Source organism: Camelus dromedarius, chromosome 18, assembly GCF_036321535.1.
Source record: "Camelus dromedarius isolate mCamDro1 chromosome 18, mCamDro1.pat, whole genome shotgun sequence".
NCBI lineage: Eukaryota > Metazoa > Chordata > Mammalia > Artiodactyla > Camelidae > Camelus > Camelus dromedarius.
The window spans coordinates 19692611-19719499 of record NC_087453.1 but is presented as its reverse complement, the minus strand read 5'-3'; the positions used below and the strand labels follow the sequence as shown (position 1 = coordinate 19719499).

The window sequence follows — 26889 nt, the reverse complement described above, 5'->3', positions numbered from 1 at the left end:
CCTTGTTTATTTATTTTATATATAGTATTTTGTATCTGCTAATCCCAAACTCCTAATTTATTCCTCCCTCACTTTTTCCTTTGGTAACCATGTTTGTTTTCTATGTCTGTGAGTCTGTTTCTGTCTTGTAAATAGTTCATTTGTGTTATATTTTAGATTCCACATATAAGTGATATCAGGTAGTATTTGTCTTTCTCTTTCTGACTTACTTCACTTAGTATGGTAATCTCTAGGTCCATCCATGTTGCTGCAAGTGGCATTATTTCATTCTTTGTTATAGATGAGTAGTATTCCACTGTATATATAGACCAAATATTCTTTATCCATTCATCTGTCAATGGATATTTAGGTTGCTTCCATGTCTTGGCAATTGTAAATAGTGCTGCTATGAAAATTGGGGTGCATGTATCTTTTCAAATTAGAGTTTTCTCTGGATATATGCCCAGGAGTGGAATTGCTGGGTCATATGGCAACTCTATTTTTATGTTTTTAAGGAACTTCCATGTTTTCTATAGTAGCTGCACCAATTTGCATTCCCATCAACAGTGTAGGAGGGTTCCCTTTTCTCTACACTTTCTCCAGCATTTGTTATTTGTAGGCTTTTTAATAATGGCCATTCTGACTGGTGTGAGGTGGTACTTCATTGTGGTTTTGATTTGCTTTTCCCTGATGATTAGCAATGTTAAATATCTTTTCATGTGCCTTCTCACCATCTGTGTGCTTCTTTGGAGAAATGTCTATTTAGGTCTTCTGCTCATGTTTTGATTGGGTTGTTTGGTTTTTTTGTGATTAAGTTGTATGAGCTGTTTGTATATTTTGGAAGTTAAGCCCTTGTCAGTCACATCATTTGCAAATACTTTCTCCCAGTTCATAGATTGTCTTCTCATTTTGTTTATGGTTTCCTTTGCTGTGCAAAAGCTTCTAAGTTTGGTTAGGTCCCATTTGTTTATTTTTGCTTTTTCTTCTATTGCCTTGGAAGACTCACTCTCTTGATAATGCCCTTCGATGCACAAAAATGTTTAATTTTGATGTAGTTTATTTCTTTGTTTTTTGTGCTTTTAGTGTCATATCTAAGAAACCATTGGCAAATCCAAAATCATGAAGATTTACTTCGATGTTTCTTTCTATGAGTTTTATAGTTTTAGCAGTTACATTTAGGTCTTTGATCCATTGTGAGTTACTTTTTGTATGTGGTGTGAGCTAAGGGTCAAACTTCATTCTTTTCAATGTGAATATTTAGTTGTACCAACATCGTTTGCTGAAGAGACTATTCTTTTTCCATTGAATCATCTTGGCACCCTTGTGAAAAATCAGTTCACCACAGATATATGGGTTTATTTCTGGACTCCCAATTCTACTCCATTAATATGTTCATTCTCATGCCACGAGCACACTGTTTTAATTACTGTAACTTTGTAGTAAGTTTTTCTAAACACCTTTATTGTGGTATGATTCCTGTAGAGTAAACTACACATATTTCAGATGTACAATTTGATGAATTTTGATAGATGTATATACCTGTAGTAAGTTTTGAAATCAGGAAGCTTGATACCTTAACCAAGATATGAAGGAAGTACCCAAAATACTCAATTTAAGAAGCAAATAGTTATATCCTGGAGTTATGTGAGGCCTGAGAGAGTATCATAAAAATTCCCTAAATTTACAAGCTTCTTATCTCTTTATTTCATAGTCAGCTAAAGTTAGGTTCTCAATATGAGGTAAATTTATGTTTTCTATGATAGATCAAAATAGTACAATCTGAATAAGGTAAAAATTATTAAAAGATACAAAGTCCAGACAGGCAAGGACCTTGTCTATCTTGTTTGTCAGCGTTCCCAGTGCCTCAGGCAGTGCACAGCACAGAGTAGACACTAAAGGAAATATTTGTAGAATAAAATATAACATTTCATATACTGGGTGATAAAACATTTTCCAAGATATCAGAATTTTGTTTTGATATATAGGAAAGTATTCTCCTGAACAAATCTTTTATTCAAAGCTGTCATTATTTGTATATTTATGAAAGAAAATGACTCTAAGACACCTATGTAACCCCCAAAAGCCTGCTGTATAGAAGGTCCTGTAACTCTGTCACTTGAAAGATAGCCTGGGAGAATTGGTATGACCACAGGTGTGATTTAAGCACCCTAAAGCTATCAGGGCAAGGATGTTCAAAGCTGCACTGGAAACCACCCAATCATAGCCATCAATAGGAAATTGGTTAAACTATTTAATAAACTATGATGCATGATTATAAATAATTAGGTAAATCCATATATCTTGATATTGACATAGAAAAATGCCCATGCTATATTGGTAAATAAAAAAAAGGAAGTCATAGACACTGTAAATAATATAATCCCATTTTTACTCTTAAATAGAACATATCCACAGAAAAAAAAGTAGTTGGAGGGATATGTACTAAATCATTGATATGAAATTTTTGGAAAGTTGAGATTTTGAGGGCATAGATCATCCATATACTTATGAAATGTTTGATATTTGAATAACTGTTACATCTGAAATCAGATAAAATAATAAAGTTTGTGGTTTTTTTAAGAAGAGAGGGATATGATCTTTGGAGTCAGACAGACTGCTTTTATATCATGGATCTGCCAACTGTCAGCTGGGTGGCCTTGGGCAAGTTACTGCATGTCTCTGAACTACATTTTCCAGATCCATAAAATGGGGAAATTAGTATCAGCCTCAGAAGAGTGTTGTACCTACCGCATCAGCTTCATCTCATATCCTTATCCTCCGTATGCTCTAGAATAGGGGTCAGCAAACTACAGCCCTTAGGCCAAATTGGTTCCTGTTTTTTGTAAAATACAGTTTTATGGGAATACAGCCGCACCCATTCATTTACATATCGTCTATGCCTGCTTTTGCTCTACAATAGCAAAACTGAGTTGTTACTACTAGGACCATACGGATTAAAAGATTGAAATATTCATTTCTGGCCCTTTGCAGAAAAAGTTTGTTGACTGGAAGAATATACTGGCATTCTTCTACCTCCTCATGAGCCCTTTGCACATACTGTTCCCTTTGCCTAAAATGACATTTCTACTTCCCACACCAAATCCTTTCCTGTCAATCCTACTCATCCTCATCATTTCCTTGGGGAAGCCTTTGCTGATTCCACCCCACTACTGAACTAGATTAATTTTCCTGTTATACATTCTTGCCGCATTCCTCCAAGAGCTTATCCTGTTGGCAATTACTCTAATTATCTATGTCCTTATTGCTTTAATGTTTGACTCCCCCTGCAGACTGCAAATCCATAAAAATTGTCTTGTTCAATTCTGAATCTCCAGTGCCTAACAAAGTGTCTACAATATAACGAATAGATACATGCATGCATGAATGACATAATCTATAAAATGTACTTTTTGTCTGATATATACTATATAAAATATACTTTATAACAGTTTACCTAATAGTTGTGCAGATGGTTAAGAGCACACATTAGGAGTTGAACAACCTGAGATTGAATCCCAGTTCTTTCATTTACTACAAGAGGAACATTAGACAAGTCCTTTAACCTCTTTTTGCTAGTTTCCCATCTGTACAATGGGAATAATGTTAGTACTACCTCATGAGGTTTGTAATGAAGATTTTATAATGTAATTGAGATTATCCACATAAAGCATTTAACATAGAGCCTGACACACATTAAGTGTTCAATAGAGTCTATCTATAATTATAATTATTGTTATTAATTATTTTTGTTAGTGTAAGTCTCACATAGATGGCGGATATTGTTATGACCCCCCACAAAGTTGACTCCAGCTTGGGACAGAGTAAGCCAAGGTCTCCTCTCTCACACCCACTCCTAATACAGTCAAATATAAATTAAGTCAGAGCCATGGTTAAGCAATATTCTTTCTTTAATTCCCCTTTGCAGATGGAAGCCCCTGAGCTGGTCCCCACCACCCCCAACCCTTACCCCATACCCTGGGACCCCCAGATATAAGGCCCCCACCTCAACCTGGTGGTGGGAGGGGAGGAGAACCCCCTCCCTAGGATGGTCCATTAAAAAAAATCCTAGTCATTTAAGAAATGAGGCTGGGGACAGGAGAAGAGAGCTGGAAGACAAGGCCCAGGTCAGGCCCACCTGGAGATGTTGAGGTGGTGAGGACCCTTGAGAAGGATTTGCAAGCACATCCCTAAGCTCAGGGCCAGCATGGCTGAGGGAAAGGAGACAGACAGACAGGTAGTCTGACTCCTCAAGGTCCTGCCTGCCTGGTTGTGGACAGTGACTCTTACTACCACCACCACAGGCCTCAAGATAGAGAATTTCCTATTACTCTGGGATAGGGTTTGCTAAGCATCCCCTCTGGCCGCTGATCTGGGACATCCCCAGGGTCCCTCTGAGACCAAATCTGGGAGAAGGAGGGACTCTAGGAACATGCAAAGGTGGGGAGCAGAGACTCCCACCCCACCCTGCTGCTCTACAGGATGGTAGCTCCGGCTGCATCTGGGCTCCGAGGGTCCTTCACACCGATGATGAAGTTATTGGTTCTCCGGCTGCCATGGACCCAGGATAAGACATCTACCTTCTCCACGTGGTGACCCCTGGCTTCCAGGAACTCAATCTCTTCCTCTGTGAACTCACCTGAAAACCATCCCCCAACATACACACATTCAGAGAGTTCAGAGCACAGGCTCAGGAGCCTGACCATCAGACATGGGTCCTAGTCCTGGATGCTCTACTGAGGAGCTATACGACCTTGGGCAAATTGCTCTACCTCTCTGAGCCTCAGTCTGCTCATGCATAAAATGAGGATTATCTGAGAACTTACCACATGAAATTGCTGCAGGGATTAAAGGAGATAATAAACAAAAAGCACAGAACTCAGAGCCTTGCATACAGTAAGTGATCAATAATATACAATCATTCTTTATATTGGACAAAGGGCTTGGCTTTGGGGTCTTTATTTCACCTGCCAAGGTCAAGCTGCCATTATTGCTTGTCAGGATTACTGCACAGCCCACTAACTGCTCTTTCAGTTTCCAGTCCTGCTTCGTTACAACCTATTCACATCGCAATCAAAGGGATCTTTTTAAACCACTAGTCAGACCACGTTGCTTTCCCTGCTCAAAACCTTCCAACAACTTTGATGACTCTTAGAATAAAATCCAAAGTCCTTACCAAAGCCTCTAAGGCCCAACATTACCTGGGACCTTGCAACTCTCTCAACTCCTCTCTCCTCACTTCCCTCCACTCTCTCCCTTGCTTAACTCTGCTCTAGTCACCTTCCTGTCCCTTAAGCAGACCAAACATGCCCCTACCTCAGGGCCTTTGCACTTGCTGTTCTCTCTGCCTGGAATGCTCTCCTACTAGATGGTCACAAAACTGGCTCCCTTACTCCATTCCAGTCTTCGAGAATTTCCCTGACCACCATCTGAAATAGCAGAACCCTTTCACCTTTACCTTGCTTTATTTTTTTTCAAAGTACTTACTGCTACCAGTATTTTGTTTGTTTACTGTGTCTCTCTCCACTAGATCATAGGTGTTTTTTTTTTTTTTAAGGCACGAATGTTGACTTGTTTACTCTTGAGCCCCAGGGCCTAGAATAGGGTGAGGACACGGTAAATAGTAAACAAGTATTTACTGGATAAATGAACAAATCCCTACCCTCTTACATAAGTTCAGGTCCTCATCATCTTTTGCCTGGGCCATCATCTTGGCTATTTCTTATGTTTTCCTGACTTAAGTTCTCCTTCCTTCAACCCACCTCCCCTCCATAAAACAAATCAGGTCATATTCCTTCCCCACTCAACTGGATAAAGTCCATACTTCTTAACATGGAACCTCCATGATAAGCCCTGTAACCTCACCTCCCACTGCTCAACAAAAATCTGATCTTCTTATTTCTGCAAATGGGATGATTAAAAGTAGTTCTAGAGATAAAGACACAATATTGAATAGCATTAAATCACTGAGCTGCAAATGTATTCCCTTTGTGGTTCACTTTCAATCCTTCCAGTAATAGAAAGGACTAAATTACAGGCTGGTCTCTAACATTTCTAATCTTCTAAAAAAGAGAGAGTAGACCTTAGTACCTTCTGTGGGCAAAAACATCTAATTAAAACCTAAAAACATTTGAGTTTTTGTAGCTGCTTATCATCTATTTGTGGGAAATTATGCCATTTTTTCATTTGTGATTATAAGTTTTACTTTTAAAATACATTTAGGTTAAAAAGGAAATCCATTTATAGACACACATTATGTAAATAATGGTTTGATGGTGTGCACATGTGGCAGAGGTCCTGAAGGTACTGGATAAATTCTGAAGTTTGGGAAATAATGTCTGTAGTCCAGCTGCCCTCCTGGCTACTCTCTGAGCCATTCTTTCTGGGTTTGTCCAGGTTGTTCCCCCTATCCAGAATGTTCTTTACCTTCACACATCAAATTCCTGCTAATACGCCAAGGTCCAGCCAGTTGTCACCTCTTCCATAAAGCCTCCCAGAGCCCTCAGGTGGGTGAACTTTCCCTTCACCAAACCTCCACTCCTCATACTCCTGTCTTAGACTTGTGCCCCTCAAAGGAGGGCTAGGATGAGCACCTCCCACCTTCACAGTAACTTAGCACAGAGCCTTACATTTGATAGAGACCAGAAGATACTAGTTGAACAAAATTCATTTTCAAGGACTTAGCCTCATCTTCCAGCTGGGATCGAAAGTATCACCAGCCAATAACATGGTGTGACTGCTGAGGGTCTAGATCCATGGCTTCTAACATGCTTCAATCCAGGAGACACCAAGAGTCAAGCAGTAAAGAACTGAGTCTTTGATATCAGCCAGGTGTATGTCTGATCTCAATTCTGCCATTTACTGGTTGATCTTCAGTTAGTTTATAACCTCCATGAGCATCAGTTTCTTTATCTATAAAATGGGGATACTGAACAAGCAAGGACCATGTCTCATTCAATTCTGTATCGCCTTTGGACTAGCATAGTACATTGCCTGTTGTAATAAAAACTCCTCAAAGGTACACATACCTTCTCAGTTATGAAATTACGCTGTGTTCAAAATTAAGCACCTGCCCTTCTTAAAGGAAAGTGCATCTCTTCACCATAATCTATTAGGGTCATGATCTTCTCTGACCTTATCTCACCCTCACACACCCTGATCTCCTTTCTACCAAACCCATTCCAGCCATGAGTTCTTTGCATTTGTTTCCTTGGCCTACAAAGCTTGCCCAATGTCTTTGCATGATAGGCTCTTCTCACTCTTCAGATCTCAGCTTAAATGTCACCAAAGAGAAGCCTTCCCCAGTCGTTGAGTTAGTCATATACATCATCCTGCATTGATGCTCTACAGAGCATTTATTTTTCTTTCTCACATTTCTTTGATTATTTATTTTCTTGTCTGCCTATAGATACAGTATGCCCAGCACCTAGGATAATGCCTGGCACACAGTAGGTATTCAATGCAAACAGCTGAATGAATGATTTGCAAAATGAACAACTATATCTTATTTTACAAATGAGAAAACCAAGGCTCAACATGAAGACATGAGTTTCCCAAGACCACAGCCAGGAAATGGCAGGACTGGTTCTGATCCCCAGAGCTTTCACTGTTCCACTAGGAGTTGGTTGAAAGAAACCAAACTTTCACTGGCAGGGAGGTGGTGCTGGTCAAGGCTGGGGCACCCTTGGGAGGAGCCCCTTTCTCCACCCAGCCCTGAGCCCACCCCATGGGGATCTCTGCTCTGCACTCACTGTCCACCTGCAGGAGGTTGGACTGCAGGTCCGGGTGCAGGCGGCCACGGGCCAGGCTGTCACTCAGGTTCCGGTTCAAGGTCAGGACATTCAGCAGAACCTGCAGGCAGCCAAGGGGCAGAAGTCAGAGATGTCCCAGAGGTCTGGGCTCAGGACTCCATAGCCCTTGTCCTTGGTCCAGACTCCTTAGTCTTTAGAACACTTATACCAGGGGTGTCATCTTGGTCTCTCAACAGCCCCAGAAGACAGGCAGGCCTTTGATGACTGTCTCCACTTCACAGAGGGGAAACCAAGAGCCAGGGAAGAAAAGTGATTCATTGCAGAGTTTGGAGAGAGTCAGGAAAGAGGCATCACTAACACCCAGTCTCCTTTAATATAACCCAAGGCTCTCCTTCCTTTCTTCTTGGCCAGGAAAGGGTTAATAGCTGGGCATGGTCTAGGGCACAATGTGGTTACTTTTAGTTTAGTGTTTAAAAGTGTGGGTAGGCTCTGGAATCAAACTGCTTGCTCATTCTTATTAAACTGAACCTAACTTCTTAACCTCTCTGGGCCTCAGTGTCCTGTTCTGTGAAATAGAGGTAAGGATTCCTCCCAAAGTTGGGAAGATTAGAGGATTAATACATGTAACACTATAGCTTGGCACTTAGAAAAAGCTCCATAAATGTTAGCTATTTGTTATTATATCCATTCTACAGATGAGGAGATGAGGTTCAGTGACAATAAGTGAATTCCCTAACACTACGCAGTTGGAAATTGGCAGCATTTAGGCTGGGACACATGGGTTTCTGATTCCAAAGTTCAGATTTGTTAACTCACCGCCTGCCAGCGTACATGCCAGGCACATATATCAGATGTTCAAGACATTTGTGGAACTGCTGTGAGGTGTTTTAGAAGGTAGCAGGCCTTTCCTTTCAAAATCAGACCCTAAAGATGGCTGCTTGATATTCAGATATTGACTAGTGGTATGATGGAACTTAAGGTTGACAGAACCCAGATGGCCCAGATACTGTATCACCTTTCAATTCTACCGGCCCCATGATTTCCCCTGCAACCTGGGAAGACATGGAGTTTCAGGGCTCCATTTTTGCTAAGAACAATGTAGTCCATGTCTGCAGGGCTCAGGATGGGTCTGGCACAAAGCAGCCTCAGCCCATGTTTGCTGCATGAGTGAGAGATGAGGACAAGCCAAAGACAAGAGGGGCACTTGTAGCCCAGGTCACAGCTTGGCTCTTGGCCACAAAAGGCCTATCACGGGGGAAGCCTCACCTGGGTCAGGCCACTGAGGCCCCGGGCAGCTCCATTGGCCCCTAGGGCGAGGTAGGTCCCACAGAGCCCCTCCGCCGGCCGGACCACAGTGGGCAGCAGGAAAGACAGTGGCCTCTTCCCTGGCTGCACTGAGTTCTCCTGTTGTCAGAGGATGGAGATCACAGGGGGATAAGAGTTGGGGCAGAGACAGGAAAGGGCTACTCCACCACTCTTCCAACATCTCGCTCCCTCTCCTAAATCTTCCACAGGCCCAGTTTTTATGGGGACCAGTGCCTTCCCAGGCCACAGTTTGCTGTCTGTGAAATGGACAGAGTCCCTGGATAACTGAGGTGGATAATGGACCTCTGAGCTATGGGGCTGCTATGGGACTACCATGGGTGGCAGGAGAAGGGCTCAAGCCAAGAAAGATGTCTATGGGGAGGAAGAGAATAGTCCCACCCTGGTCATCTCTGTCTTTGTTTGCTGGGGCCCCAGTCTGCAGGGTGTTAAGAGTGCTGGTCCCCAAATAGATAATAATTCATATCTCCTGCCTCCTTGGGTCCCCCTTCAGTGCCCCCAAATAGGGCTGAGCCCCATCAGCTCAGCATCACACAGTCATAGACTAGTAATGCTTTAAAGTACCCAAAGCATCAAAAGGGGGCCAATATCCTCACTGTACAGGTGAAGAAACTGAGGCCCAGAGACGGGGCAAGACTTTCCCCAGGTCACACAGTGAGACAGTGGCAGAATGGTACAAGGTTTCTTTGGACCCACCAGGCTCCAAGCCCTAGACTTGGGCTGGGGGTGAAGTAGACATCTTGTTTAGGCTGTTTTTCTTTATAATATAATTTCCTAGAAGTAAGGAAGGAGAAGCAGTCATACTACTGCACCTCCTACCTAGCTTCAGGGTCCCCAGGGGAGGAGGGAAGCAAAGCCCTACCAGGCTGGGCGCAGGGTGGTTAGCAGTCCTGTTGGGCCAAGAAAAGTCCAGCATCTGGCTGTTGAGCAGGATCCCAGAGGGGGTGATGAGGCCGCTGCCAAAGGGCCGGTTCAGGGAGCTGGAGGCCAAGGTTAGGGCCAGGTGAGCCCGGAGCCTGCCCTCACTCCCACCCAACCCCCATCTCCCTCCTGGTGCAGATGATCCCTTGTGCCAGGTTCTGAGTCTGAGCTGGCATACCTGACCATGGCCACAATGAAGTCATCAGGGCCCATGATCAGCACCTGGGCAGCTGTAGGAGTCCCATTTAGCTCATAGATGGGCAGGAGCGGAACGGGGGCTGTCTGGGAGTCATTGATCTGGCCCCGGAAGTAGGCAGCCTCCACCTTGCTGAAAAGACAAGGGGTAGGCAATGAAAACACAGGAGGATCTCATCACAACTCACCTATACATTTTGTGATGTCTGTTTGTGCAATTATTTGATTAACATCTGCCTTCCCCACTGAACTACTAGGTCTAAGAGAGGAGAAGCTCACTTATTCTCAGCATATATGGAATGAATAGGAAATAATTATCAAATTGAATGAATTTATTTAGGTGTTATTCAGGTTTTCTTCTAGAGTCAATGTTTAATTTATTTCATGTTTAAATCAAGAGTCTTTTAATCCTTTCTATGGAAGTACTTGGAACATAGTGGATGTTCAGGATATATTTGTTTTGAATGAACAGACTGAATTCATTTAACTTAATGCTTGTAGTCCAGAACTAGTTTTATTAAGAGTTTAGTCAGAGGAGGGTTTCCTATACAGGGATCTTTACTTGCTATTAGAATCTTTTTCAAGGCACAGGAGGACTTGGCACATAGTAAAATCTTAATAACTATTTATTGGATAAATTAGTTGAATTAATATAGTGTGTTTTTTTAATTGAATAAAAGATTCTTTAAATTCTATGGTATTTTACAATATTTTGTGTGTTTTAGAGCTAAATTTGCATTGATCTTGAAAACATGCAATTCTCCAATTTTAAAAATTCAACTGAGGATTTCTTACCTGATAATGGTTAGTTTAGTTATTCTAACTGGTTAGAGAATGACAAGTTACCAAGGATTACTGAAGAAATTCATTCAGTTTTCAGCCACAAAGGCTGGTGGCTACACAGGGAAGAAGGCGCAGAGGGCTTTGTTTCAAGTGGGCTTGGGGGTGGGGGGACAGTACGGAGGCTTGGTTTTTAGGCTTTATCCTTGTGGCCTTGAGCTAGTTATTGTTTTCAGTTCCTGCTGTTTTTGCTTTTTTTTATTATTAGCTGTTCATTTAGTCTCATAATTTCCAACTTAATTCATAGAGGGTTGTTTGAGTATCAAAACAAATGTGGGTGAACTATATTTTTTGCTTCTGATTTTCCTTTTAGCTATGGACTGTCAATTACAGTAGCAGTTAAACAGTAATCAATCTTACCCCAATTACCAATGGATAACAACAATGATATTTGTTGAGTATTTATTATGTGCCAGACAATGTGCTAAGTTTTGCCTGTATGATCTTGTTTAGTCCTCACCGTGATCTCATGAGGTTGGCCCCATTACTGTCAGGCCCCTTGTAGAAACTGAGACTTAGAGTTTAAATGACTTACCCAAGGCTGCACAGCTAGTGGATGGTGAGGCTGGGATTTGAACTGAGGCAGTCCGACCAGAGCCCACAGTCTTACTACTATGTTATGCTGCCAATGTAGGTACATTTAAATCAAAATCCCCACCACCTCCAGAATTTGCTTGGAGACTCTTTCATCATTACTAGGCTTTCTTTTTCCACTCAAAAGGGGGAACAGATGGGTCCATATAGGGCCTTGCTAGGATCAAAAAAATCTGAGAGCCACATGAAGTAGATGGGGAAATTGAGGCACAAGGAAAAGCAACTAGTGTCATGCTGTGAGTTAGGGTCGAGCTGCAATTGACTTGGGACCTCAGGCCTTACTGCTCCACCAGCTGCTTTTCACCTGATTCTTTCCCCACACCTACCTCTGCAGTACCCAGTGTCCTGCCCCGCGAGACCCACCTGAGCATGTCATCTGTGCTCTCAGTGATGGTAGAATCGTAGGCAGGATCTCCCAGTCTGCTGGCCAGAGCTAATGCGATCTTCAGGGTCTGAAAACAGAGCAGGGGTGTGGAAGAGGCAAGCAAGGCCCTCTCAGCACCTACCAGGTTCCTCATGTATGAGAAAACTTGGAGGCAATTTAGTCCTGCCTTATGGCATTACCCCATCCTCCCACTCTTAGTGTCCTTAGACCCAGAGTAGAGTGGAGGAGTCAGCCTTACCTCTGCCACCCAGTGAAGAGTCTGTTCCCGGGATACCAGGCTGGTGAGATTGAAGCCCTCGAGGATGTTGAGAGCACTGATGAGGGCAGGGCCTGTGTGTGGGGGTCGGGGGCTGAGAACCAGGTGGCCTGAAAGGACAGGAAATGACCGATGGCAGAGGAAGGGTCAAGACATCTCCACATCCCACCACCACACTGACTGAGACCACTGCACTGAACCTCCTCATCAGACAGGGAAACTGCATTGAGAGGCAGAGGGACCCACCCAAATTCACATGGTGAGTCAAGGGCAGGGTCAAAATTCCAACCCAGAACAGTTGTCTTTAGTTACCTCTTCCATACGAGGAAACTAAGGCTTAAGGAAACTGTGATTTGCCCAGAGTCACACTGCAGTCCATTGGCAGAGAAGGACAGATGTCCAGATGTTCTGATTCCTGGTCTACCATGTGCCTCATTTCAGCTCCTCCCTCGGGCCAGTGTACTATTTAGGGTCCCTGATGGTCCCACCCCTGAAGCTTCTTGGGAACAGCAAACTTCTTTTCCTATCTGAGGTACCTGTTATTAGATGTTTGGACATCAAAGGAACAATAATAATAATACCTGACATAATACTAATATAAACTAATTAACTAATTTAATCCTCATAATGGATGCTGTTATCATCCCCATTTGACAGGTGAGGAAACTGAGGCACAAAGAGGCAGCTTGTCCAAGGTTACAGGAGATCAGGGGAACCCAGAGTTTTCAAGATACTGGCATTGCCAAGAGAACTCAGGCTGGGGAGGGCAAATGGAAATCAAACTCTACGCATTCAGTGCCCATTCTCATCATGGTAACTTCCAACATCATTTCTTCAAATCCCCATGGGCACTCTGAGAGGAAGGCATTATTATTATCTCCATTTTAAGGAGGGAAAAGAAACAAGGCTCAGAATGGAAAGTGGCTTGTTCAAGGTGAATGGCACAGCTGGTACGCAAACCCAGGTCTTCCTGGCTCCTAAGCATTGCTCATCCTCTGCTACTACCACCTCTGGCAGAGGAATTAGGCTTGGAGATTGAGATCCAGAAACCTGAACTCAGAGCCAGCCTCTCCTGGAGCTTGAGGTGATCTGGCCTCAAAGGGAGAAAGTTGGAGAGCCTTCTGAGGGACCCAGGAACCCAGCACTTTGGGTTCAGCAAACACAGACCTTATCCCCATCATAAGCTTGGCTTTCTGGGTTCCTCATTGTTTTGAGTTTGGCAGGCTAAGTTTCATTCCTTCCCTGGGCCTCAGTTTCCTTTTTGCACAATGAAGGGGCGGGTCTATGACTGTCTTAAAGGTTTTGTTCTAACCTGAAGCTAGGATGGGTTTTGATCTTATGGATTCTTCTTAGGAAGTACAGGGCAGTGAGAGTTGGGCTGGGAAGGGAGCTGACGCAACACAGAACCCAAATCAAGAAAACCTATGGCCAGAACCCCAAATTCCAGGCCTCAGCCTTTGACCAGACCTCTCTCCCCATATCCCAAATATTTGGGGTAACTGACCCCATGACTACTTCAGAAGGTAGGCTGGTTCTGGCTTGCTTCAAGGATGGCTACTTGGGCAGCTCATTGCCTCAGTTTCTCTCCTGTGAAATAGGGAGGAACCTCTAGGCCAAAAGGATGTGGCCATGGACTGGGAGGCTTCTCCTGAGTGGGGACCCTGGGAGTTGGGGAGAGGTCACCTCTGTACACGCCAGACACGGGGTTCTCCACGAGAGCACTGTAGTTGCTGAAGTCCTCCTCAGTTATGACACCCCCTGCATGCTGAGCCTAGAGGGGAGAGAATGACCCCCCGCCCACCACTGTGAGTCACACACCACACTGTGAGTGTATAGGTTTGGCCTAAGGCACATGTTTGGATCACACACAAATCAGATGTTTATAACTTTTGTGCCTTCTGCAATTCCCATCATGGCTTTTAGGGACCCCATCAGCCCTGGGTACCCCAGGAAAAAGGAAGGGGGAAAAGCACCTAACAATAAGCACCCATTATGTGCCATACTTGTGCTGGGTACAATCTATGAATGACCTCATTAGCTTGGCCCTTTGTGATCTGGTCCCTGCCTACCTCTCCCACCTCATGTCTTGCTATTCTCCAATGAGTTCTGTATAGCCACCCAGAGTGACCTGCAGGTCCTGAACTCATGATTCCATATCTTTGCAGATACTGCCCTCCCAGCTGATGTAGAAGGAAGATTTTCCACTTAGAGCAGCACTTGCCTAGGAGATACCAAAACTGAATTCTGCATTTCACTACAATTAACTAAAGCCACTCTAAAATCATGAACTCTGGATAACTGTGGTAGGAATGACCCTTACTGGACATAATTGAGCACTTTACAGACCAATGAACCAATCTTGTACTAATGGATGGGCTCTTTCTATTTAGCATGCTAATTTTCAATCTTAAATTATCATAGCCACTAGGAATTCTCTTTTTAAAGCACATTTTAGTACTTGAAACCTCTGACTTCTAATCTATGCTCAGTGAACTACACGTTGAATTTCTTGGCTTTGTCTGGAAAGTTAAACACAACTTTGGGTTTTTTTCTCTTAAAGCTCTGATGGTCTTCATTAGAGTTTCTTTCATCCCCTTCTCCACCACCAAGAGAGGATACACAACCCACATCTGGCTAATCAGAGCATTCTTTTTCTGTGCCACAGTGATTGGTTTGGGAATAGTCATGAGCCCTACAACAGGCTGATGAGAGAGACATAACCTTGAGGCTTTGCTGGAACTACTGGAATGAGAAATACTCTTCCTCTGTGATGGCTTCCTGCAAGGATGGCTGGTGAGAGCAGGTGTGGAAAGGATCTGACAGAGAGTGACTTCAAACAGAGGAAAGTAGAGTTGTGGGACAGAGAGAGGGCAGACCAAGCCCTAACAATGTGGATGGAGCTCTTGGGTCCAGCAGATCAAAAGTCAGTACTCTGCCAGTGAGTCCATGTGAGATGGGCACTCATTATCACTTCTATACTTCCAGTGCCCAGCACAGGGTCTGGCCCAGAGAGAGCACTCCATGAATGTAGAATGAAGTATGGCCCTGTTTAATTCCCACAACTGTATGGCAGACACAGGTATAATCACCCCCACTGCATAGATGAGAGAACCATTGAGTTAGTCTATATACCCTTATCTTGAGCATAAATTTCTGTTAGGAGTTTTGGACCATTGCCAACAGTTCTCAGAACCCACTGCTGCCTCAGACTAAGACTCTTCATGGTTGGTTGGTAAGGCCTTTTGTCAATCCTCCATGGTCCTGATAGTCCAGTATAGGAGGTATTTCCCTCAAACCCTAGAAAACCCAAGAGCAGGAGGGGATTGTGGGCTCAGGGAAGCTGAGGCTGATCCTCGGTCTCCAGCAGACCTGGAGGGGCCAGGCCAGGCCACAGTCAGGTTGGCATCAGCCGTGGGCAGCTCAAAGGTATCTTTCTCAATCGAGACAGAATATTCCCATCACCCCAGGAGGTTCTTTGTGCCTCATCCCAGCCAATCCTCCCAACCCCCAAAACTACTGATCTGATTCCTATCACCAGAGGTTAGTTTTGTCTATTCTAGAATGTCAAGTAAATGGAATCCCCAGTAAATATATGTAGAAAGACAGGGAAGTAAGGGGGAAGAGGACATCCCTGTAATAGGGCTGGGGCAGGTAGGTGGGGGTGCTCCACTCGCTCACCTCGGCCACCATCTCCAGTGTGAGGTTGCCACCGGCATAGAAGGCAGCGGGGCCAGAGGTGCCCAGCACATCCAGCACTGCGGCCAGGTCAGGCCGTCGCAGCAGTGAGCCAGGGAGTGGTGGGTGGCCTGAAGGCAGGAATGTCTCACGGAAGCGCTCAGACGCATTGGGTGGCGGCTGTTCGGCCAGGGCTTGGGCTGCGGGCAGCAGGGACGCGAGGCTGGGCTGGGCGGACTGGACCCGATGGCCGAGACACGCAACAGGTTGGGTAAATGAGGGCTGAGTGGCCAGCCCTAAGTGTTCCAGCCCCCCCCCCCCCGGAGCCTGTTGGGGTGTTGTGGAGGAGGTTGGGGTGTATATGGGCCTTTCCCAGATCCCCTCACTTGAGGTTGCCTCCTCGTGAAGGTAGAGTGTTGGAAGAGGGGGACCTGAGGAGCAAACTGGAAGAGAGGTGCTTTCTGGCTTAGGCCCCAAGTCTCAGAGGTTCCCTCTCCCCTCTCCATCAACCTCATGCCTTTCCCTCCACCCCCCAGGCCCCACTGACCTAGATCATGGGTCACGTTGAAGCCATCTTGGGCCACAGCTGCTGCGAAGGCCAGGACTTGGGACCATGGCAGCCTGGGGGAGCCGGAGAGCAGGGGGTGGAGGATGTCCTGGGAGGGGAGGAAGAGGGGTCCTGGGGGGGGGGAGGGGGTTCCTGGGAAGGAGAGTCCTGGCAAGGGAAGGGGATATCAGGAGGGGGAGTTGGGAAGGGAAGAATCCAGGAAGGTAGGAGAAGGCCACTCAAGGAGAGGTGCAGGCAGGAGCCCCTGGTCCCCAGGGGGAGAATCTTTACCTTCCATAGAGCTGATGAGCTTCATGTAGCCCCTTCACCATTCCGGGGACCCCCACCAAGAGCCCAGGCTGGGCAAGGCGGGCAGGTGAGGGAGAGAGGAGACGAGGTCACTGGAAGGGGGGGGCTGGGCTGAACTCCGCAGAGCCCCAAGCCAGGGATGGGGGCTGGCACAGGGGAGAGACATAGGCCAAGTATCCCAGAGGAGGGACAAGCTGTCCCCAGCAGGCTTCCCTCCCATCTCCCTGACTTCCTATCTGCAAATGCAGAAAGGCCTCCTTTATCTATCATAGTTGAGGGGTTTATCAATTAAGCAAACCCTTTTAAGAGCCAAGACATAACCAATTTAGATGGAAACCTGTCTATATTGGGTTATACCTACTCCTGCCTTTTAAAATACTGGACAAGGGACGTTCATTTAACATTTGCATTATCACACCACCATTACTCTGAACTGTGATAACTCAGGGGTGTGTTTGGCATTTGCCACTGCACTAAATATCTATTTTTCCAAGTTATTTTATTTCCTTCTTTGTAGATAGGGGGTTTGCCTCTAGCAGTTCCTGTATCATCTTCCAATACATCAGGGGCTGGAAAGTTACCATCAACAGACTCAGAGTGAGATGTGTGAGTTATAGTGTGGCAACTTTGTGACATCTCAGATGGCTCAGTGGCCTTCTTCCTTCCTTCTTATGTGCCAGATAGACAAGATGACCAGAGAAGTACAGTGTTGCTCTACTGCCTGTTATCAACCATCCATATTTTTTTGTTCATTATTTTATTTTGGGAGCTGCCTATCTCCCTTATAGCCTAAAAGCACCTGTTTAACTCTTTTCCTCACCTCTACAGTAAATACTTAGCAAAGTAATGCTGGGGTTAGCAGAAGGGTAGTGAAGGGAAACACCCCACCCCTCCCTCTCTTCTCACCAGGGTCCCCACCTTGGTCTCCCAGGATCTCTGTAGGGCCTCTTCCCTGAGGGCCCCTGGTGCAGACTCCCGGAAATCAATCAGGTGGCTCTCATTTCGTCGGATGTCATGTACCAGCATTACACCCCCACTGGGAGAGACACAGAACAGGGAGGGTGATAAGTTGCCACCCTTCTGAACAATTAATCTGCCATCCCTCAGCACCTCCCCACCCCCACCCCATGGTGATGGCTATAGGCTCAGCTTGTCATCAGGAGTCAGGTGTCTGAGCCCCTTCCCCAGCAGAGAGAGACTCAGCCACCCTACCAGGGTGGGGAATGAAATCAAGGGGGTTGGGGACTCAGAGTCCATGGACCTCTTCCAGCCTGTCACTGGAGACTTTAATCCCTGATTAGGGAAAACCTAGAGACTGGGAGAGCAGGATGTTCTGCTCCCCCTCCGCCTCCACCCACCCCACCACAGATGGACCCCTGCCAGCTTCCTGCACCTGCCTCTGTGGTATGTCCCTGCTCCTTCTCCCAGGACTGAATTATGTAAGGACAGACTATACACAACCAAAACTGAATTTCTTTGAAAGGGCTGGAGAATTGGTCTTGTAGGACCCAAGATATGGACTTAGTCAGCTTGTCCCTTTTCTGTGGCTTGTTTCCATCTGAGATGGGGGTTATATCTGAGATAATTGGCCTGCAGCCAAGTAACATAATGAAGAAAGCAGGACAGATAAACAAAAGGGAGTGGTAGGAACTACGGCCAAGTGGACAGACAGTACAAGCCCCATCATGGGAAGCAGCTTCTATTCAGCTCCAGATTACTGCAGCCATGTGGGAATGTAGGCCCAATGTTACCAGGTCTCCTGATTGTTTAAGCAATGTTAGAGATCTGGATTTTTATGAATTCTCAACTTTTGAACATTAGCAAACAAATTTTCAAAAATTTAAGTGTGCAAACCAAATCAGCCTGTGTGCCAGGTGTGGCCAGTTAATAGTCTCTGTTTTAAGACTTCTTATCCTGGGGTATATTTCTGGATCCAGAGCTGTCATCAGATTCATAGGGATTTGTTTTAAGGATTTGTAAACCCTAAAAGTTTAAGTGTTGTGGCCTTAATTAATGATGATCTAAGATTGAGTGTAGGAAGAGAAAATGCAAGGAGTTGGGGCCCAGCTGCTCCTGTGCTCAAACTTGGAGACCCCCACATGAGGCCTACAGACCAAGAGACAGAAGTAGGCCTGAGGCACCTCAGCCTCCACAGATGGGAGCTTCTTACCCGCCCAGGCCAGAACTGTGTGGAGCCACGATCCCCAAACACAGGGCTGCTGCCACAGCTGCATCCACGGAAGATCCCTGTTTACCAAGCACCTCGATGCCCAACGATGTGCAACGGGCAGCATCAGTCACAACAGCGCCCTGGTGAAAAATCTGAAAGGGAGAGGGGACTAGGTGGGGGCAGTAGGAGCCCCCTGCTCTCCCTAAGGGACCTCCGCTAACCCCAGAACCTCCACAGAGGGTGGGGATGGGAGCTCTGCCCTTTTGTCCCTTTGACTCTCCCCTATGACTCTTCCCTCCTTACCTCAAGGGCCTCCTACCCAATCAGTTGAGCTATGTCCCCTTCATGCCCGGGAGCCCCTCCCTTGGAACCTTCCTCTCCCAGGTCACCGCCCTCTCCTCTTTCCATTTGCTGGCTTCCTTCCACCACTCAGCCATCCCTCAGTTCCCACGGTCTCCTCAAGCACTTCCTCACCCCTCTTCCCCACGTTCTCTCCTTCTACCCCACTGCCTCCACTCACCTGGGGGTCCCCGAAGTAGATCTGCATGATGAGCGCCACAGTGACACCCGTGGCAAAGGTGAGGCAGGCCGTGACGATGACCGTGAGCCCATCCTGGCGGCAGGAGCACTCGGACGCTGCGGCGGAGAACGGGTCTTTGCGCGTCTCCCGCAGAGGCGACCCGTCCTGGCTGCCCATCTCCGACGACGACGATGGCAGCCGCTGCAGCCGGGCTGACTTCAGGAAGGAGTCCGGGTCTGCGGGAGGCCAGGGGTCGGTCTAGGCGCCTCTTACCTGGCCCTGCCCGCCCTGTAGGCGGGGCTATTTCGTGTCTCCCACCCTCCTCTCCGCCCCCGTCAAACAAACTCCACTGGACAGCACTGGTCCCCTTTCGGTGTCCCCCTGAAGCACTCCAGGGTGGGTGAGGGTGGCGGTCCCAGCTTGGAAGAGACAGGGACCCTCAAATGGGCAGCAGGGCAGCTGAATTCCCACTCCCAAGCCAAATTTCCCAGGACGCAGGACCCAGGGCTAAGAACACTTCCTGGAGAGGCGGGGGTTGGGCCCTCCCTGGAAACCAGATCCTACCCCAACTGCGGCCCAGCCTCCTATGCAAGGAGGCAGCTCCATAAACTGAGTGGACAGACCTTGGCTTCCAACCTTGCTTCCTATCCATCTATCCATCCATCTATTCATTCAATACAGAGGGTATGCTATGTATCTGGCCCTAAACTACTAGATGCTAGGAGAAAGGAACAGACAGTTCCTGCCTCCACGGGGTTCGCAGACCAGTGAAGGAAGAAGATAATAAACAAGTAAACAAAGGAGTAGATTACAAGTTGTGGCAGGTGCTATGAAGAAAAAGAAGGATGAAATGGTAGAGAATACTAGTGTATGTTGGAAGCACTTAGCTGGGTAAATCAGGCAGGGCTCAGCAGAGGTGAGAACGAAGGGATGAGAAGGAGTCAGCCATATGTAGAGCAAGGAGTGGGTGGAGTAGAGTGTTCTAGAAAGAAGGAATAGCAGGTACAAAGGCCCTACAGTAGGAATGAGTTTGGTGCACTAGAAAAAAATAACCAACATCTGGTGGCTCTGGTATGGTGAACAAGAGGAAAGAGTAGTGTAGTGGAGGCAAGCCCAGATGCACTGGCCCTTGTGGGAGGCGAGAAGCTTGGCTTTTACCCTTAGAGCCATAGGAGATCACTGGGAAGTTTTAAGCAAGAACATGAAACCATCTGCTTTGTGTTTTAAAAAGATCACTCTGTCTGCTATCTGGAAAATGGACCCGAGGATAATAAAAGTAGAGGTGGGGAGACCTGAAAGCTCCTACTTGCTGGGTGACTATGGACAAGTCATTTCAAGTCAGGAGCCTCACTTTCCTCATCCTAATAATGGAGCTGATCCCTAACTAGCCAGATGGTACAAGGATTCAGTGAGGCCATGTATTCCAGGCACTCTGTAGGTGCTCACTGAAAGTTATTTCCATTTCTTTTCCACCTTGGCCAGGGCGGAGATATTCTTCCACCCCACAGTTTCCCTGCTCTGGGTTATGTTAACCTTGAACCCAGGTCTCTAAATGGCCTAAAAAGCCTGGGTGTTTGTGAACAGTAAAGAAATATCCTGGTACCTTTCCCTTAATTCCTGACTGCACTCACAATATTTTTTTAAAAGTTCATCTGATATATGTTTTTTAAATACTTGCCACTGTGGACTTGGAGTACAACCCCTTTATGTCTGTGGGATAATATTAAAAATTGACTTATATTTTCCAGTTTAAAATACTATCATGGTGTAAAATGATTATAAATCAATAAAAAATGTAAAAAAAAAATACTATCATGGTTCATCGATGCCAAAATGATAAAAATCCAAGCTCCTTAACCTGATGTTCAAGGTCCTCCATAACCCATACTCCTCTCTTTTGTATAAATAAGAAACCACATACATATATAGATAATTTTTAGAAATTATTTATGGTGGTTACTTTTGGGGAAAGATGCTGAAGATGGAAATGAGATGGAGTGGTATAATTTTTTGTTTGAAATTTTTACTAATATTTCTTTTGTTTTTTTAAAAAAACAATACATATATTTTTAAATAAATAGAAATAAATGCAGAAGATAAGAGTGGAGAAGAGGACTTTTACTTTTTCTTACCGTTCTTTTTTTTTCTCCGTGAACATGTAATTTGTTTTTAAATTTTTATTCAGAAAAAAAGAAACTTGTCTTCTGGAAGCCTCCTTCAGTTGATCATGCTTGCTTCTAACCCTCAGCACCAGCACCACAGAGTCTAAGTAAAACGAATTCATCCACAAAACAGATGTTAAATTCCTGCTGCGAACACAGAACTCTCCTTGTCTCCTAGAGGCTTCAAAAGAATTGCAGGAAAGGGTTTTGTACTTATATTTATTGATGCTAACTATATACCAGGCACCTTACATACATTCCCTCATGGAAGTGTTCCCATAACATCATGAGATAGGCCCGCTCTCTCCATTTTACAGATGAGGAAACTGGAGCTAAGAAAGGTTATATAGCCTGCTTAGGGTCATAAATTAATAAATGGCAGAACCAAGAGTCTGTATAACTTGAAAACCTCCTTCCCATTGCTCCACATGGCATTAGGAGCCATTTCCACACTGAAAAAATGAACTTTATAAACTAGTTCTACTTGATATTTCCAAGCACTTGTCCTTAAATCTTTTATTTTCCAATCAGATATGAGGAGCCAGGAGGTGAAGGTGATATGGCCCCATCAGAGTCAGATATATTCAAGACTTCTTATTCTACCAATCACTTGTTATAAATATATATTATATGTGAATATATAATATAAACATAAATGAATATCAAGTTATTGATTTATTCAATAAAAATATTTACTGAGTACTTACTGTGTAAGCAGTGGGGAAATAACACTATTGATTTTACTGATGTGTAACGACAACAGCAGGACACTGAGAAAAGACTAGTTTGGGACTAGAAGGAACAAGTCTTTTGAGGTGAAAAAGATGAGTTTAATTTTGGCTATTCTGAAGTTATAGGACAACAGCAAGAGTTGTCTGAAGGCAGCTGGCCTAGTAGGCATCTAATTTTTATCTGCTTAAACACTATTCCCCACTCAATTTTTTTTTAGAGAACACTATATCCCCTCTCTCATTCTTTATTCCCTCATTCTGACCAGAGTGACTATATGACCTAGCAAAGCCAATCAGAACAGGCATCTTTGTACAGTTCACGTTCCAGTTCATGTGACCGGCACTAGCACCAAAGATACTCAGACTCGGGTTTTTTTGCTAAAACTATTGAGAACAAAAAGGATTTTCTGTCTAATTTGCTGAGGTGGTAAGATATAAGCCTATTGTTGCTGGGGGCATCTTGCCCCCACAAGATGGAAGGCTTTCTGAAGATGAAGACCATAAAAAAGGAAGGCAAAGCAAAAGATGAAGAAAAGCCAATTCCTTTTCAGACCCCTCGATGCAGCTATGCCTGAAGCCCTATACTCCTGAACTTTTCAGTTACGTTACCCGCTAAAATGTTCTTTTTAGATGTAGTTCAGTTTTAGCTGAGTTCATGACAAAAGAACTCTGCACAGAGTTGATCTAGCAAGTCTAGAACTCAGGAAAGACATCTTGGCTGGAGACTGGGATCATACCTGGCTTGCCTACTCCCTTGAGGGGAGGATCAATAAGATTTTTGAAACAGTGAGAAACATGATCAGAAATACAGGGTGGTGTATGGATTGGGGTTGGGGAGAGGCAGAAGGCAGGAAGAGTAGTTAGAAGCCTATAGGTAATACAGGTAAGAGAGGATGGTGGCTTAGTGTACAGTGGTGATGACACGGATGGTGAGATGGAACTTGGAACATATTTAGGAGGGGGACAGAGAGCATCTGATCACTATGTGGAAGTTAGAGGAAGGGGGAGAAACATGGGTGGCTCCTGGGCTTCTACCTTGGGGACCAGATGAATGGCAGTGTCATTAATTGAGAATGACATTGGGGGAAGAACAGGTGTATGGGGAAGAGATGATGGGTAAAGCATACAACACGCTGAAGATGAAGCATTTGCAGGATATCTAGAGGCAGATGCTTGGGAGAGAGAGGCACACAGGGGCCTGGAGCTCAGAAGAAAGGAATGTATTTCTCCAGTCTTGGAGTGGTCACCATCTAGCTCTGTTTTCCACAGGGCCTGCTGTGGGGTGCCTGGCACTCAGTTCTAGGGAGTGGCAGGCTAGAAGCTAGCTGGGCACAACCAGAGTCCTGCATAAGAGGATGGGGCAGTGCTACCAGGTTGAGAACATAGGCAGTCATGTTAGCCAGCAGGCTGGTCCAGCTGGGCCAAAGGAGCCTGGGGGCTTGGAAGTAGTTCTGGGAGACATGGCATTGAAATGACTACACAGGTAAGATGGTGAGGTCCTTAGAACCTTAGTGCACAGCGTTGGCATAAGGTACAGGTTCCCAGAAACTCAGGTGACCAGGGTCTCTGCTGGATTTTTGTACAGTTGAGGACAGAGCCTGTATTACCTCTCCAAGGTACTCCCTGAGGTCTGAGAACTCCCTCCCCTGCCATTCTTCCATTCTGAGATCTTCTCTTTCATTCATTTATGTATTCAGTAATTTTTATTGAGAGTTTAGCACTGTGCTGGATGGTGCAGAAAGGATGGTGAACAAGACAGTCATGATCCCATCCTCATAGGGCTTACAGACATGGAATAATCAGAGGTCACACAAATAAATAATCACAGGTTTTGATAAATGCTGACATTCGTAGGAAGCAAGGAGAAAACATATCAGGTTTCCTACCTCTAGTTTGGGGAGAGAGGCATTCCCAGTTGAGCTGGAAGAGGAAACTAAGGCCCAGGTAAGGGTAGGTATGCCCATTGTCACACAGTGAGTCAGGGCAGTGCTGGGACCAGAAGTGGCACTCCTGACCCCTGACTAAAGGACCTGGTTTCAGGCTGATATCCACCAGGACACACCCTTCCACTTCTCTCCCTGCTATGATCTGATTTCAGAGCTACTCTTTCTAGAAAAGCAGTTTTAATCTGCGGCTTTGACATTTGATGTCCATAAGCCTTCCCTCAAGCCCCCTCCAGGCAGGGTGCAGTCTAGTCAGGTTGGCAGGGGCTACTGGTCAGGACCAGATGATGGGAAAGTTGTGGAAGGGGAAAGAATTTGGGCTAGGAGTAGCTGCAGAAGGGTCAGGCTAGAGAGAAGCAGGATCTGCCAGGCTAGTAAGGGATAGGGCTCAAGTGCAGACACTGAGAGGAAGAGAGAGTGAAGCAGAAGGATGCTCTAATGCCAGGAAGTGACGTTGAGGGAATGAGGGATGGGGGATGGAGGATGAAGAGTGGAGGGGAGGATAGAGCTGAGCCACAAGGATAGGGGAGAAAGCATTAGGGAAGAAATGTTCAGAGAGCTCTTAGCCCCAGGTCTCCCCCAAGCCCTATCTCCTCCCTACTCCCAACCCTTGCAGTTCCTGCAGAGGGCTGAGGAGAATACAGTAAAATTCTGGAGCCTGCTTGCTAGGGGGCAGGGTACTTACTAACATCCTGGCCTGATCCATTGCTCTGGGAGGGGTGAGATAATTTACAGGGCAGTGAATGTGCTCTGGTCCACAAGGACTTTGAAAGGTCATGCAGTCCATCCCCCTGTCTCCCAATACCCACTACTCACAGATGGGAATCGTATTCTTTCTACCCATCCCTGGACATGAAGAGATTCTCAGCTTCTTTTCATGGTCTCTACTTCCCACAATTCCTGGCTGTGGGGAAGTTCTTTTCAAGACCTAACCTCTATCCATCCTGCTGCAGTATCTGACTTGGTTTCTCCTATCCTGTTTTCCATGACTAGATAAAGTCCTTTTCTGGGATCACAGCTGTTCCTCCCCTGCAACGTTCCTTCCTTATTAGCTGGTTCTTCCCAAGGGGTAACCCCAATCCCTCCTACTGCAGTCTCCGACATCATTCTCCCTTGTCGCATCCTAAACCTCCAAGGCAGAAATGCACCCCTAACCCCACCAGATAATTAACAGAGACGAGGGAGAAGGGAGCGGTCCAGGAAGAAGGAAAAGAATTAGGGAGATGGAGCTGGAGGTGATGCTCCGCGCAGATGGAGGACCGGGGACGTCCCAGGGGCAGGGACCCGGCCAGCGGGCCTCACCAGTATCGGGGTCTCCCAGGAAGGCGTCCTCGTCCTTGCGGCCCCTCAGAGGGACCGCGGGCGTCGGCTCGTCCTCCGGTAGCCTCGGGAAGCTGGTGATGCTCATGTAGTCCACCGGCGAGTAGGCGCCCAGGGCGCTCTCCTGACCGGCCTCGTTCTCCGCCGCCATCCTCGCCCGCGCCCCCCGGCAGCGCAGCGCCTGCCGGAAGTGGTGCGGCGAGGACCCGGGTAGGGGGGGTGCAGAGGGGGGAGGGCGGGGCCTGAGCTCTTGGACCGCCGGGAGGGGGCGTCTCACTCGGACCCTGGCAGGTGTTGGGGTTTGACTTGCCCCCTCCTGCTTAACGCTGTCAGCTTGCATTGAGCGCGCAGGTGTGGATGTGAGTGTGGATGGAGTGCCTGGAGGGCAGGTCTGGGTCGCTCAGTGTGGGGTCCAGAGGGAAGATCCCCAAGGTAAGCGTGACCTTAGTGGCTCAGGGCACCCTACGAAGCCCAGGGACCAAACCCCTTCCTCTTTCCAGTTTGAGCTAGAATTCTTCTGAGACTCCAGGCTCCCTCCTCAGCTCGCAGGCCCTTCCACTGACAGCAGACCTCTCCTCGACTCCAGATCCTGTCTCTAATGCCAAATTCTTCCAACCCCAGACCCCTCCTTGGACTCCAAGATCCTTATCCTCCGACCCCAGACCCCTCTTTCAACTTCAGACTCTGCCTTCACCCCCAGCCCCAGCCCCTGCTTCATCCACAGACTGCTTCATTTAGAGACCCCTCCTTGGACTTCTCTCCTCGGACGTCAGATCCCTCCTTGGACCTCTGACATTTTTCAGACTCCTCTTTCAATCACAATCCCTTCTGGGATCCCTTAACTATCAGCATAGGACAGTAAGCCCAAACTTGAGTGTGTGTTAGGATCTTTAAATGCGTATCCCTAGATTCCACTGTAGAGATCATGACTTAGTAGGCTGGAATGGGGTCTCTGGAACCTGAAAATTTACCATCATTTAAAGATTTTTTGATGTGCTTCTGGAAAAGGACACTTTGAGAAAGAAATAATGGCGGTGGTGGTATGGCAGGAGTGGGTTGGGGTAGGGGAGGATAAAAAGTGTGGGTAATGAATCTCTTTAGTCTAGGTATTTGTTCTAGGTTCTAGTCTAGGTTCTGTTCCCTGTGCTACAGTCTACAAACTGGGCAAAACAAACTCCTCGAGTATCTGTTTCCTCACCTGTAAAATGGAGAGAATAACAGTATCCATCTCTAGGTTGTGAGGACTAAATAACATCTGGAAAGTGTTTAAT

At 46.0% G+C, this 26889-nt stretch overlaps 1 protein-coding gene across 4 annotated transcripts; it reads right to left on the bottom strand.

The window, feature by feature from the left end:
* Window positions 1-3869: 3869 nt before the first annotated feature.
* GGT7 (gamma-glutamyltransferase 7) lies at window positions 3870-25800 on the bottom strand. Of its 4 annotated transcripts, none has more exons than XM_010975156.3 (15): window positions 25601-25800; window positions 19463-19698; window positions 18943-19094; window positions 17691-17808; window positions 16755-16822; window positions 16464-16537; window positions 15920-16116; window positions 13925-14012; window positions 12224-12351; window positions 11964-12052; window positions 10150-10299; window positions 9913-10030; window positions 8994-9131; window positions 7728-7827; window positions 3870-4615 (listed from the first exon to the last, which is right to left on the bottom strand). In XM_010975156.3, exons 1-15 carry the CDS (start codon window positions 25767-25769, stop codon window positions 4452-4454), a joined length of 1989 nt encoding a protein of 662 aa, XP_010973458.2. In that variant the 5' UTR covers window positions 25770-25800; the 3' UTR covers window positions 3870-4451. The 4 variants fall into 4 exon arrangements, with proteins under 4 accessions (XP_010973458.2, XP_031289802.1, XP_031289805.1 ...); XM_031433942.2 differs by having other exon boundaries at window positions 17679-17808; window positions 25601-25794; XM_031433945.2 differs by having other exon boundaries at window positions 7735-7827; window positions 25601-25794.
* Window positions 25801-26889: the final 1089 nt, after the last annotated feature.

Excerpts from the sequence above, each read along its gene's own strand:
- GGT7 (XM_031433942.2), bottom strand. The coding sequence starts at position 25,769 with ATGGCGGCGGAGAACGAGGCCGGTCAGGAGAGCGCCCTGGGCGCCTAC. Across the intron at positions 16,823-17,678 it reads AGACCAAGGTGGGGACCCTG|CCTGGGCTCTTGGTGGGGGT; the intron begins GTGAGAAGAGAG and ends CGCCTTGCCCAG. Across the intron at positions 12,053-12,223 it reads CTCTTCACTGGGTGGCAGAG|ACCCTGAAGATCGCATTAGC; the intron begins GTAAGGCTGACT and ends CTCTGTTTTCAG.